This window comes from Montipora capricornis, chromosome 10 (genome assembly GCF_036669925.1).
Source record: "Montipora capricornis isolate CH-2021 chromosome 10, ASM3666992v2, whole genome shotgun sequence".
NCBI lineage: Eukaryota > Metazoa > Cnidaria > Anthozoa > Scleractinia > Acroporidae > Montipora > Montipora capricornis.
The window spans coordinates 17603626-17616125 of record NC_090892.1 but is presented as its reverse complement, the minus strand read 5'-3'; the positions used below and the strand labels follow the sequence as shown (position 1 = coordinate 17616125).

At 38.1% G+C, this 12500-nt stretch overlaps 2 protein-coding genes and 1 long non-coding RNA gene across 4 annotated transcripts in view; 1 reads left to right on the top strand and 2 right to left on the bottom strand.

The window, feature by feature from the left end:
* Nucleotides 1-696: 696 nt before the first annotated feature.
* LOC138019074 (uncharacterized) overlaps nt 697-12500 on the bottom strand; it is a 126914-nt gene continuing 115110 nt past the window's right edge. For both annotated transcript variants that reach the window (XM_068865727.1, XM_068865728.1), the window contains one exon: nt 697-1076. In XM_068865727.1, coding sequence (XP_068721828.1) covers nt 798-1076 — 279 coding nt within the window. In that variant the 3' untranslated portion in view covers nt 697-797. The remainder of the gene's footprint in view (nt 1077-12500) is intronic.
* LOC138021579 (uncharacterized) lies at nt 6776-9463 on the top strand. The gene is made up of 2 exons (XR_011126402.1): nt 6776-7517; nt 9288-9463. It is a non-coding gene; the product is annotated as an uncharacterized lncRNA (long non-coding RNA).
* LOC138018655 (uncharacterized) overlaps nt 9639-12500 on the bottom strand; it is a 4061-nt gene continuing 1199 nt past the window's right edge. The window contains exons 1-6 of the mRNA XM_068865346.1: nt 12342-12500; nt 11815-12018; nt 11396-11641; nt 10939-11084; nt 10368-10771; nt 9639-9796 (exon numbers count right to left, since the gene is read on the bottom strand). The exon at nt 12342-12500 is cut by the window's right edge and continues 1199 nt beyond it. Of these exons, the coding sequence (XP_068721447.1) occupies nt 9639-9796; nt 10368-10771; nt 10939-11084; nt 11396-11641; nt 11815-12018; nt 12342-12500 (1317 nt within the window). The remainder of the gene's footprint in view (nt 9797-10367; nt 10772-10938; nt 11085-11395; nt 11642-11814; nt 12019-12341) is intronic.

Here is a 12500-nt window from a genome sequence, read left to right as displayed (position 1 = left end):
CACGGAAAAGAGATTAAAAAACCTGACTCCTCTTCGCCTCCAAGAAAGGGCTTTTCTTGTATCTTCAGCTAAAGCTCTTAACAATATACACGAAAAATTTCCGCGCGTTGATTGGCTGAGATCGCGTCAATTAATCCAAAACAGAGTGCAGAAAAGTGAAAAACTGCAGAAAGTTAAAGTAGTGCAGTAAAGGTCAAATTGTTGCACTGATAGCCAATCAAATTCGAGACCTGCTGGATGGCGCAACTTTTCAGTGATTGCGTGATATGCGTGCGTTGCTTTCTGTTTAACTGTCTCGAATTATTTCATGTGTATTATTAATAAGTAATCACATGATTTTTCTTGTGCAATTTGGAATAAATAAGCACTTTTAAGACTACAAATTGCACTCTCTCTACGGGCTTGAGCAATTCTGTGCGTCTTTGAAAAAATTTACTCGTGCTTGCACTGTCTTGAAATCATGAGATTACCTTCACAAATGGAACTATTTATGCTTCATTTTTTTAGTGTTCTTTGTGGAAGTGTAAAATTTGAGAAACCCACCCCCAGGGCTTTTAACCGGAATTTAACAATCCTCGAAGACCCAGGAGTAATCAGATTGAACGGAACTAGCAGATTTAATCTGATTACTCCTAGAGAACATTTATCAGTTACGGGCGAAAAGAGCAATGGAAGGTTTAACTTTTCGGTTAAAAACAAAACAAAACATTTTATTGTACTTCAACAAGATAAAAATTAATGATCAAATACGTTGTAAAAGCATGAACAAAAAATGAGTTATTAATCGACGTTGCTCATTAAGGGATTTGCTCCTTCCTCAAGATACTAGGTTGCGTTGTTTTAGGTGGAGAATATAGCTTTTCGGCAACCTCTTTGACATGCGCAGCAATTTCACCATAGTAAACAAGCACAGAATCGAGGCTCTCTTTCGTCAGGACAAGCATGTCCACATGAGAAACCGCGCGGGCAGAGACTTTGTGTGGACTGGAGTACACTAGGTAGATTTCCCCAAAGAAATGGCCTTGGTCAAGTGTTTTAATGACTTCAGGTGGATCGTCATCTGTCACTATCTCCACCTGAAAAACACGAGTGGAATAAGCCTTAGACTGCGGGAACTATAAATGTGGTGAACAGATCTCTGAAGAGGTAGCGTGTCCGGCCAGGGCCGGATGTAAACGGAGTTTTATTGGCCCATTTTGAGAGCAAACACTGACATTTTCAAATCACTGGATTCTTTTGGGGAAAGCGGCAGTTTTTCCTCATAATTATTTTCAACGGGGGAAATTTGCTTGGACAAAACGAAAAGGATCCAAAATACTCCGGGCATTACCTTAGTCGGGATGTTATCTTGATCTAATAAAGGACTTTTACGTAAACCGTACGCAAAATATGATTTATGGTGTGGGATACCTGTGGCAGACCACGTTTAAAAATGGCTTGAGTGTCATCGTAGTCAGATATGGAAATCAGCCATGTGCTTGTCGTGAACTCTTGGCTTGATACTGTCATATGCATGGAGTGCCTTTTTATTTTCACGCGAAATGTAATCGGAAAATCTCACCCGGACTTGGAATTACTGTCTTCTCAGACTAAATTCGCAGCAGAAAGTATCCTGCATTTTGGACCGGAGAAAAATTTCCAAAAATTTGAAACCGCGAACGGAAGTGACAAAAACTGGAAAAACTTTGAGGTCCCATTTATGTAAGAACATTTCAGAATCCTAATTTAAGCATTCGATCGGATTTCACCATTTTTGCGTTTTTCTCAGTAGTAACCATGAACTCAAATCAGGCCTTTTGTGTTGCTATTCCGCTGTCATTTGTTCAAACAATGAACATACAGAAGCAGAAAATGTTCACAGTACTTTACGTAAAGGGGCTATGTCACGTTATTTTAGGGTGTTTAGAGGAAATCTTTAGTTAATCACGAGTTTAAAACTAAAAAATGGTAATGTGGAATTCCTGTACTGATAAACTTATCGTTACATCACAAACAACATAATTCTTTATCCAAACAATTTGCAGCAAACTTGAAAAACGTCGGGCCAACTTTTTTCAAGATTACCCAAATGCAATCTGCTTCAATCTTGTCCATTTGTGTCCATCCATGCTTTTCTTTCCTTTTGCTGTATTTCTTTTACTGTTGTTCAACACTGAGATTTAAGGTGATTCCCTAGAAATAGAACTTGTCATAGATTTCCCATGAAACTTCGCACACTGTTGAAACTTGCCAAGGAGATGATAAAAATGTTATAAAAAAGGAGGGGGGGGGGGGGAGGGGGTCACCGTGCTCGTTTCCTTGGTACGACGCTGACAATTACGGATATTAGAGCTACTTTGACAATTGCCGCGCACCCCCAATGTTGGACAAACTTAGTTCGATTTTAGAAATGTAATCCAACGTATAACGCAGAGCGTGGTGTCACTCTATGGTTAATTTAAGTACGCACCTTAAAAGTGTATTTGAATGTCTTTGTGAGCACTTAAGGACGTTCGCGCCCAAAATGTTCCCACGTGCAGATTTTTTTAAAACTTGCCGGGCAGAAAGAGAATGATCTACTTTTGCCAAAAAGGCAAAAAAATATGTTTCATTCTTACTACTTTTTGCGCATTTTGGGTGTCATGAAGTTGCATCACTTTACGTGATATAGCCCCTTTAATCTCAAAAACGGAACCTTATTTTATCAGATTTCACAAAATGTCACAAATCACATCCGTTACGTAATCAAGACAGTCACTGCAGTATAATTCTAAATAAAAACAGTTTAATGATTCAAATATTTTATTTACTAAGTGCTATAAAACTAATTCTAACAGGGTAAAAATTATGCAGTCAATGACCTTTTTATGACCTGTAACACAACTTGCGCAGCAACAATGTAGCAGTAACAGAATGAATAGCAGTAAAATGTAATTTGTGGCTACAATGGAAAACAAATTGCCGTAGGAGCAGAGAGGAAAGGGCAAAGACATGTCACGAAGAAAAACCAAAGATCATGATATGGTTTATTGGTCAAAGCAAACAACTGTGCTCAATAAAATATGCACTCAAGTCAGTAATAAGGCTTGACCAGCCTAATTATTATGCATATTTTTATTTGTAGGGAAAGCATTTGTCCAGGGCCTATCAAACTTGGCAGGCAGTTAGTTATCGGTATTGTTATGACTTTTCCAAACTGTTTCGTATCACATTCTTGCCACGTGACCCAAAATCGACTTATAACAGTCATATTCTTTACTCAAAAATGGGGAACATTCAGCTACATTATATCAATCTTGTTTCTTAATTATTCGATGACCCCTTCTAAAGGCTTAGTCATGCCGCCTTTTAATTATGTCTACATGTTAAGAGCAATGAACAATTGAGGAAAATAGGTCACGTGACATGAGAAACATCCAAATATCTTAAAAGATAAATACGGAATACCACATTAAAAGGCGGCATTCGGTAGGCACAGCTGTGCAAAACATATTACTGCCAGATGGTTTCAAAATTTTGAAGTATAAATGTTCCCCATTTTTTGAGTAAAGGATAGAAAGGTTATAAGTTGTTTCAGAGTCACGTGAACAAAATGTGATGCAAAATATTTTGGCAAATTAACAACAACACCGATCACAAACTTTCTGCTAAGTTTCATGGACACTGGACAAATGCTTTCCTTCAAATAAAAATATGCATAATAATTAGATTGGTCATGCCTTAATCACTTGAAGTGGCCTTTTTTTTTTCGACACTTTGTTGTTGGTTCTCTACTCTGCACCGAGAGGTTTTCCCGTCTCCTCAAAAACCAGTATTTGACTTGATTTGCGTTAATTGTTGATTTCAGTTTACAATGTCCCCAACTAGCTCTCCAGCGCTAGAAGAATAGACACTACAATAAATGTCCTTTGCTTTCCAGAGTTGACAGAAACTTGTCAATCGCAAGAAAAGTTGCAATTTGTGCAGTGCTCTCACCAGGATTTTGTCTTTGGGAGTCCCAGGGCCCCCTTTCCTGAAAAACAGGGGCCCTGCAGGAGTTAGGTGGGACAAAGTTTAATACTTGCGCTTCATGGCAAGGGGGGAAAAAATCCTTGTTCAAATTGGAACTCTTGCAATGGTGGGCCTTCGACAGTATTGTAAATGCACGTGATTTGTTTGCCTCGAGACAGATCATAAGGCTTATAGGTCATCTTTGTTGGCATCATAGGCAAGCATCTTTAATTTGACTGCCATTCACTCTGAAAAACACGGTCTTTCTTCAGTAAAACAGCGTTTTGATCTTTGCTTGCTACGTTTACCAGCGTTTGGATGATTTTCTACACTTTTCTTAAATCCTTGGTACTTTAGGGCGAAAGAATCTAATTTTCTGTGTGCCACGACGAATAACATTAGCACGCACCTGATCCAAAATGACGGTCAAGATGTCGAGGCCGTGCTACCCTTGTGTGTCGGACGAAAATTATTAAAGGCTTTGAATATTTTGATCAACTTTTTTGACTCAGTTGAAGAAGTAAAGAGCTGTAGTATTCGCTTGACCACTAAAAAACTCCTAACTTACTTGTAAAAGTCTGTTTTGCTCATAGCATCTTTGTGCGCCCAAGTGGGCGCATTTGCGTGTCTTTTTATGCGCCATTTCTATTTTTCTTGCGGGAATCCCGCAAGTGCGTGGCCTGGTGAGAACAATGTTTGTGGCTACAATGATAGATTGCTTTTTGTTACGCAAGCGAACCGAGGGTGATAATGGGGATAGAGCGAGATAAGGATAGAGGAACTGCACGCTTTTCTGTAAACACTAAGCGACCACAGTTTTAAGCCTAGATTTAAAAGACACCTGTTTATTTTAAATGGAATTTTCCTATTTAACGGTCCACCATTACTAACTTTAAGATCTTGAGAGAGCTGGATCGAGGCTAAAATGATGTCAAAGGCTCACTAGTTTAAGAATCCAATGCGTGTGTACACCGCTGTTATAATATGCAGCACCGGAGTTTTGGGCTTTTAGACTTTCAACCTTGCGTTTTGCATAATAATAAGCTGCATTCACACCTTGGAATTTTAATCTAGTGAGCCTTTGACGTCACTTTTCCCTGGAACCAACCCTCTGAGGTCCAATCAGTCAGGTTTGAACATGAGTAATGGCGGACCGTGAAATCAAAAAATTACACTCAAAGTAAACGGCCTTTGGATAAAAGTAAAAGGTCAAAATTTTGCCGGTCAGTTGTTAAGCAAATACACTTTCAAAATATGAAGAAAAAAAGGAAGTCATCTTTTTTAAAAATCACAGGAGCACTTTAACGAGCGATAATCCAAAGGAGCTCGGTAAAAAGAGAAGTAGAAAACGTAAGCAAGGAGAGGCCTCAGATTTTTTGCAAATTTTCAGAATAAATATTATCTTGAATGCTGGAGTGTTTTGGCAAGTTTCGACGTTGTGACGTTCGTCTACAATCATCTCATGGGCAAAAGGACGACTCATCATCATTATATCAAATCATTGAAGTCTGAAGACAGAGCTTGTTCTGCAGAAAAGATGACTCAATGCTTTTTTAAAGCCACGTCATTTAACAAATTTCCCTTCTTCTCAAAGGCAACTACCCATAAAATATAATCGTTCGACCGAATCTGGACGTCGGTGTGGGCTGCGACGAGGAACGATTACCACGATCGATGGCGTTTGATTTGTATCACCAATATCCTTTAAGAGGACAAAGTTTTGATAAATAATGGTCTTGCCGAAACCAGGTGGTAGCACAGCCATAACATCCTTGCCGATATGGGAGAGCTTCGACCGCAAGTTTCTGCTCTTGTTTGGATTCAATGTTACCCATTTGAAGGGATAAACAGTCGAAATCTACCACAAAGGCCATATAGTGTTTATCCTCTGCCAGGGAAAATCTAAGACAAATTGGCGTCACAATCTGACAAGAAGTAATTAACTCGTTGAAAAAATCTGCCAGTGGTCCATTGTCAACGGATCAATCCGAATCTTCCGTTCCTGGTGCAACGGGAAATTCTGAACACGTCAGTTACAAAAAAGCTTGCAGTCCGTCTATTTCGCTCTGTCCCCATTATCCCCTCGGCTCTTTTGCGTAACAAGAACGGGCGGGTTCGACTGACTTAGAAGGGACTGCTAGCAGTCTACTGCAACGAATCACAAACCGCTCTCGATTTTTAGCTCTGCGCCTCACAGCCAGAGCCAAAATGGAAGAAGAGGTTTGAGATGATACAGCACCCGTAATATCAAAAACAACTAGCATTTATTTTGAAAGCCCCTGCCTGTTCCTTGCATTGATCAGTGCATCCCACGTGAACGCCTACTTGGCGTCTTGTTTTACTTAGACCATCGGCCATTCTGGTGTCCGATCATATTAATCCTTCTATGAATTGAGCTCCCATTAAACAATAACATTTCGTTGCGGAGAAAAGAGAACATAGCCTGTCAATCACGAAACTGAATAAGTAGACTCTTGACGCGCTAATAAGTAAATTATAGAAAATAACTACTGGGCAAATTGTTTGAAGAGACAGGGTGCGGTGTTGCGAGTGTCAAGAGAAAGGTCGAACTATCTGAATATTTATCAATGGCGGTTGGGAAAAATTTTCTTACAGTTTTTCTCAAGTGAGGAAGAAGTAATTGATCCGGAAGACGCACTTCGTGAGAAATAATTATGTTGGTCAGAAAGTAAAGATACACAATAATTAAAAGGCCTATCGCCACAAGGATGATCATTCAGAATTAAACATATACACATTTTTTAAAATATCGCGGAATTTTAAGGGCCCACTGACGTATTTTTTGGGGTTCGTTGCTAAGGGTGTAATAGTTAAGAAATTTGAGAGAATTTGGCATTATTTTGGTCAGTTTCCAACTTTTGTAAACCAATGACCCTAAATATGACGTCATCATGCCACGCCCATGGTCACGTGACCAATAAAAGAAAACTCTAAATTTGTCTCCGTGCTACGCAATTTGGGTATTTTATCGATGGTTTCATAATTTGTATTCGTTTTTGCATACAGCCAAGCATGGTTTTCTTTTTATTTTGAAAAATGTTCTTTTTAAAGACATAAACGATACTGAAATTCTCATAACTTTTTCAAAAAAGATGATTTTAAAAAATCAATGCTTAGCTATATTCTGTATTTGGGGGTGAAACGTGCCATGAGAAAAAAAATTTAATTCAATTTAAAACCGCCGAAAATTTAGATTTTTTTCTCAAACCGGAAGTCAGTTCGTTTACGCATGCGCAGTTGATCTGGGAACGAGCGCGCGGAAGGGCGAGGAAAAACCTTCGATGCAAACAACAGTTCGGGCGGTGATTTTCGCTCGCTTTTTTTACTTTTGCATCATGTAGCAGCCAAAATATGAAACGTATGTATGGGAAAGCTGTGTGAAGAAATATTCAAACATTTCGTTTCTCTGCGGATTTCATTGAATGAAAATAATGGAGGCGATGGACAAGTCATAATGTACGGCTCAACCATGCTACTCGCTCGGAAGACGTGAGCCTATTTCGTGTTCCTTCCAACGCTTTGTCAAGGTAAGGATGCTTATTGCATAAAAGTGTTTGTTTATGCTAATTTCATCATGAGACGAACTTTAGTTGTGTTATTCGTCCCAGACAAGAAACATTTGCAAACCGCATGGAACATCGAAAGTGTACGTAGCTGAATATTAATGTTCTGTCCAGTGAGCGGCACAAGTACGTTCATTAGATATTGATTTACATGTGCTGAGTAGTTTTTCAGCTTTGATAAATAATAATTATTATTGTTTAACACCTTGCTTTTTATCAGTTCAACACAGGCCCTTAGAAATTATGTATATTGTTTTTTAAACTTTCGTATATTTCTATTGTGGGCACAGTGACAATTTGTTTGGGTAGCATTTGCATACAGCCAAAACATGTTTCCCACAGTTTCGAAGAACTGAATTACATTCCCATTTGTTGGGCTTCAAATTGTGCAGAAATTGTTACCTAGGTTTTTCCCCAAGTGTGAAAATTTTGAATTAAACGTCTGTCCTGACTCTATTTCAGGAAAAACCTATAAAGAATCTGTCTAGTCAACTTTTTTAGTGAAAACAAGATTCTTTTACAATCTGAGAACATCACAAACACCATTTTCCTATGGCTGAAAGAAATAGGCTACCAACTTCTGGGTGCACATTGAGGAAAGACCCTTAGCCCGCAAAAATTTCATAAATTTGTCCTTGTCTGGGAATGTTGCTCGCAGGCTTTTAAGCTGGTTGAAATCAAATCCCTCTGTTGCAATTTTCTTGGCCATAGTGCCAGATATTGCACTTCCAAATTTCAGCAGTAGCAGCTTGGTCCGTTCTCTAATCTTCACCATGGACTTGTACTTATTTTTTTGCTCAAGTGGACGGCGTAAAAATTGCTCGTGTTGGTCCTTAAGATCTTTTAGCTGTGTGCAAAATAGCACGTCCCTCATTGCCTCTACATCAGCCAGTGCTCTGTGAGCTAGAATATAGAACATTGTACAAGTTACGCGTATGATTGCTTTTCATTTTACCATTGACTTCAGAGACAAGTGATTAATCCTGTGTTACTACTGTATGTACTGTTATTTCTATTATCATGCAGTGTTTCCACCAGACTGCACCATTGCGGAATCCCGCATTGTAATCAGAGATGGCCCCCAGAGAAATTTGGCCTTTTTTTTTTTTTTAACAAGGCTGCAGGCTTAACACAGGCATAGTATTTAAAAAGCCATCTCAGGGCTCAAAATTGAGACCGATGCAGTTGCCAATGCAATCAAATCCCTCTGTGGCAATTTTCTTGGCCATCATGCCAGATATTGTACTTCCAAATTTCAGCAGTAGTAGCTTGGTCCTTTCTGTAATCTTCACCATGGACTTGTACTTATTTTTTGCTCACTTCCCAAATTCAGGTCTTTACAGTTTACTCTCCCTGAATATGTAACCAGATTAATAAATGCAACTTCTTCTTTTGAGTTACATGTAAAGAGATTTTTCAATAATAACTACCATCATTTTGTGTATTGGGGAAGCATTAATTACCTTTAAATTGTGCATTAGGAAAGTACAGGGCATGCAATGCTGGCATGCCAAGCTTCTGCTTTTTATCTAGGGGAAGTTTCCCTAGTTTCCTCAGCTGTAAAATGAAACAAACAAAATTGTAAATTTATATACATTTTGGATAGTACAGCTCAAATCACTGCATATTTTTTATTGTTTAAATTCTGATGTCATTAATTAATTATTAATATATTCTAAAAGCCACATTATTGTTTAATGTGAACTATTTACTTTGTTTGATCTAAACTTACAGCTCGCAAGTTGAACAGTGTATCCCCAAAGAAGATGTGGTTAAATAGCTTGGTGGTGAGCAATGGATATCTCCTTTCGATCTCCATGTAAAGAAGAGGAAAGTCATAGACAAACCCATTGTGTGCAAGAAGTACTAGGAATTAAATAGAAATGAAAATAAAAGATTTTGACACAAAACAATGATTTGAATTGTTTTACTGGTAAGAATCTTGGTGGGATGCATGTACATGTAACCTGTATCACTGAAACGTACCTGTGTGTAATTCTTACAATGTAGATGCTAACACTTGTAACCACTACACCTCACAAAAAACTGCTTCAACAATCATAATACTGACTGTGTGCTACAATTCTAATTGTTTTCTAAATTACCTGGGAAGTATTTTTTGTTTGTCTTTGCTGACACTTCCTCTGTGAGATTTGTAAGCCATGATACAAATCTAGGCAAAACTTCAGAAAGCTTTGGTTGTTGGATAAGGTCAGTTTGCTTTATGCCACATTTTCTGACCACTGAAAGGAAACAGGCACACAGTGGTTATAAAGTAGTTTGCAAGAGGAGATGCTTTTTCCGGCTTTTGTTTTACCTGCCTCGAAAAGAAATCTTTTTGCGGTGTGTGAAACAAAAACCTGGAAAGTTGTCTGTTCTCGCAGGCTACCGGTAATATAAAATTATTAAAATATTAGAAATGAAACTGACCTAAATAATATCCAAAAAATAACTTTTATTATAGGAATAAAAATATGGCTGACGAAAGTCTGTCATTTCTACTCAATAATGTTGTACATTTTGTAATGCAGTGATATTCCAATAACTGTTGGTATCCAGCAAAGGTATGCCATTGTCCAGAGAGCTTATTTGTCACATGCATTTATTTCACAAATTATCGTCAGATTTTTTAAAAATCATTGGTAGTACTTTTCCCTTCAATTATTAATTAATTGTTTATTAGTATTGTTATTGATGGAAAAATAATTAATTTTGTACAATGTCATGTGTAGCTGATGACTTGATTGAAACTAAACTACACAGCAACCTTAAGGTAGGCTTTGTATGGGAGTTACTCTAAAACATTGTTTCTACCTGGGGCTGCTATCCTTCTGGAGGTATTGACTAATGAATGGAAAGATTTTTCCAGATGAGTTTCCACATTGTTGGCAAGAGGTTGCAGCACTGCAGCAATTTCTACAATGTGGTCCTTGTAAATGGATCCACCAGTGCCTTCACAATCATACAAGAAATACAAAGGGGAAGGATTGCCTTGTAGCTCATCTCCACGCTCATCGTCGCTGCTGTCTGTCACTGGCACACCGTCACTGCAGTCTGGCTCTGGAAAACTGTCACTGCTATCACTGAATTCTGATTCAGAGCTGTTGTCATCACATCCACCTGCAGAGTATTTTGTTGTGATGGAAACAGCCTTCAGGGATGTCATATATTCTTTCTCTTTCTCATGTTTTTTCATCTTGTTCCTTTTGTTTTCATTTCTACATGTGCATGTACATACAGTAAAGATGCATGAGATGAGTATTATGTTATTCATGTAAACAGTACCAGTACTTTCTATCAAACAACTTAATGAAATAAGCTTAGGATGAATACATACAGTGTATACATGTGTACACATTGAAAGGATAGTGACACAAAAATTAACCTTTTCTTTTGGTAATCTGGTGAATTTCGTTTCCTGATGTCTTCGTCAAATTGTTCTTGACGTTGAATGACATACTCAATGGCTTTCTTTGGCATTGGCATTGAAAGTAGTTGGAACAAGAGAACTATCCATATTGGACCAATATTCTAATAAAAAAATAGTAATACATTTATTCAGTATACTATTGCAATGTTATTATATTTTGGTAAAGTTTCACACTGAAAAGTACATCATGTTATATCATGAACTCACATCCTATTTCTTTTGAAATATGCATAAAAATAGCTTTACATGAGACCTTGAAAAGTTGAGATCAAAACAGGAGTTGTCTTGTATTCCATTTTAAGGGAAAAGGTCACCTTTATTAATGATTCTTACGATCTGCATACACGTTTGTGCGTAGCTACTCTACGTGTTACTGACAGTAAATATAGTAGTGTACAGTAGGTACAGTTACCTTGTGTGGTATTGACATGTTTGTCTTACACTGGTAGTGTACAGACCCAAGGTCAATCCTTTTCCCCCTGTATGCAAGTGCGATGCCATGGTATCCCTCAGGGATGTTGTTAGTGATTCGTCCCTCCAAGGTAATATATTCCTCAGGTCTTGTGGCCATCTTTTCTAGTACACTTTTAAGTTCATTCAGTTGGGATTTGCATGTAAATGAATGTTTGCAGTGGTAGGGTTTACCTTCTTCGTCTTCCTGTTCATTAAGATAAAAAAAATTGTTACCCCAATGGTATTGTTTTTATTCTTAGCTAAACTGGGACTTTAATGTTGATACACACTGTATATTAGAGTTTTCAATCTCTTTCACCAAACAGTGGTAACTGCACTCACAAGTCATGTAAAATTTATTAGGTTGCTATTGATTACCTTTTTATGAAACCTGCACCATGTCGAAGAGTGGTCATCGGTGTAGTGTTGGTAGTAGTTCATGATTGCCTTTCCAAAATCACCCAGTGGATCTTCTGATGAGTAGATCTCTTCACACTTTGTTAAGTTTTTTAAGCATTTTTTGGCATTTTGAATCATGCCTTCTGACATTCTTTTGCACTTTGGCAAACCAAGGCTCTTGCACTGTGAATGGTAAGTATTCATCATTATTTTTTTTGGCGTATCAGTCCTTTTTATCATTCTTTACTGCTCATTTCTTGAGTGGCAAAGACTGTTTCCACAGGGGTCCGCATCTTGTTAACCATTTTTGGAAGTAATATTACCTCAATATGTAGTTTTGTACGGTTGTGAACCGCCCAGAAAAGTAAATGCAATAGTTATGTCACCGGTGTCATTTACTAAGTATCGAGTAATACACTTTCTACATATCTGAAACGCCAAACTGTAGTACTGAAATCTACAGTTCGCACGCTACTTTACTGTAACTCGTTGTACTCCGCACTTACCTGGCATGGGGTCTTTTTTACTTTTTCCAAGTCTGCATGGAAAGTTTTGGCAGTGTGGTTGCCGCAGTACACAATGTCCGTTTCTGGGCTTCTTGATAGCAACACCTCGTGACATGCAGCGTCTTTGTCTAAGACTGCTTTTGTTATCGCCATCTTTTC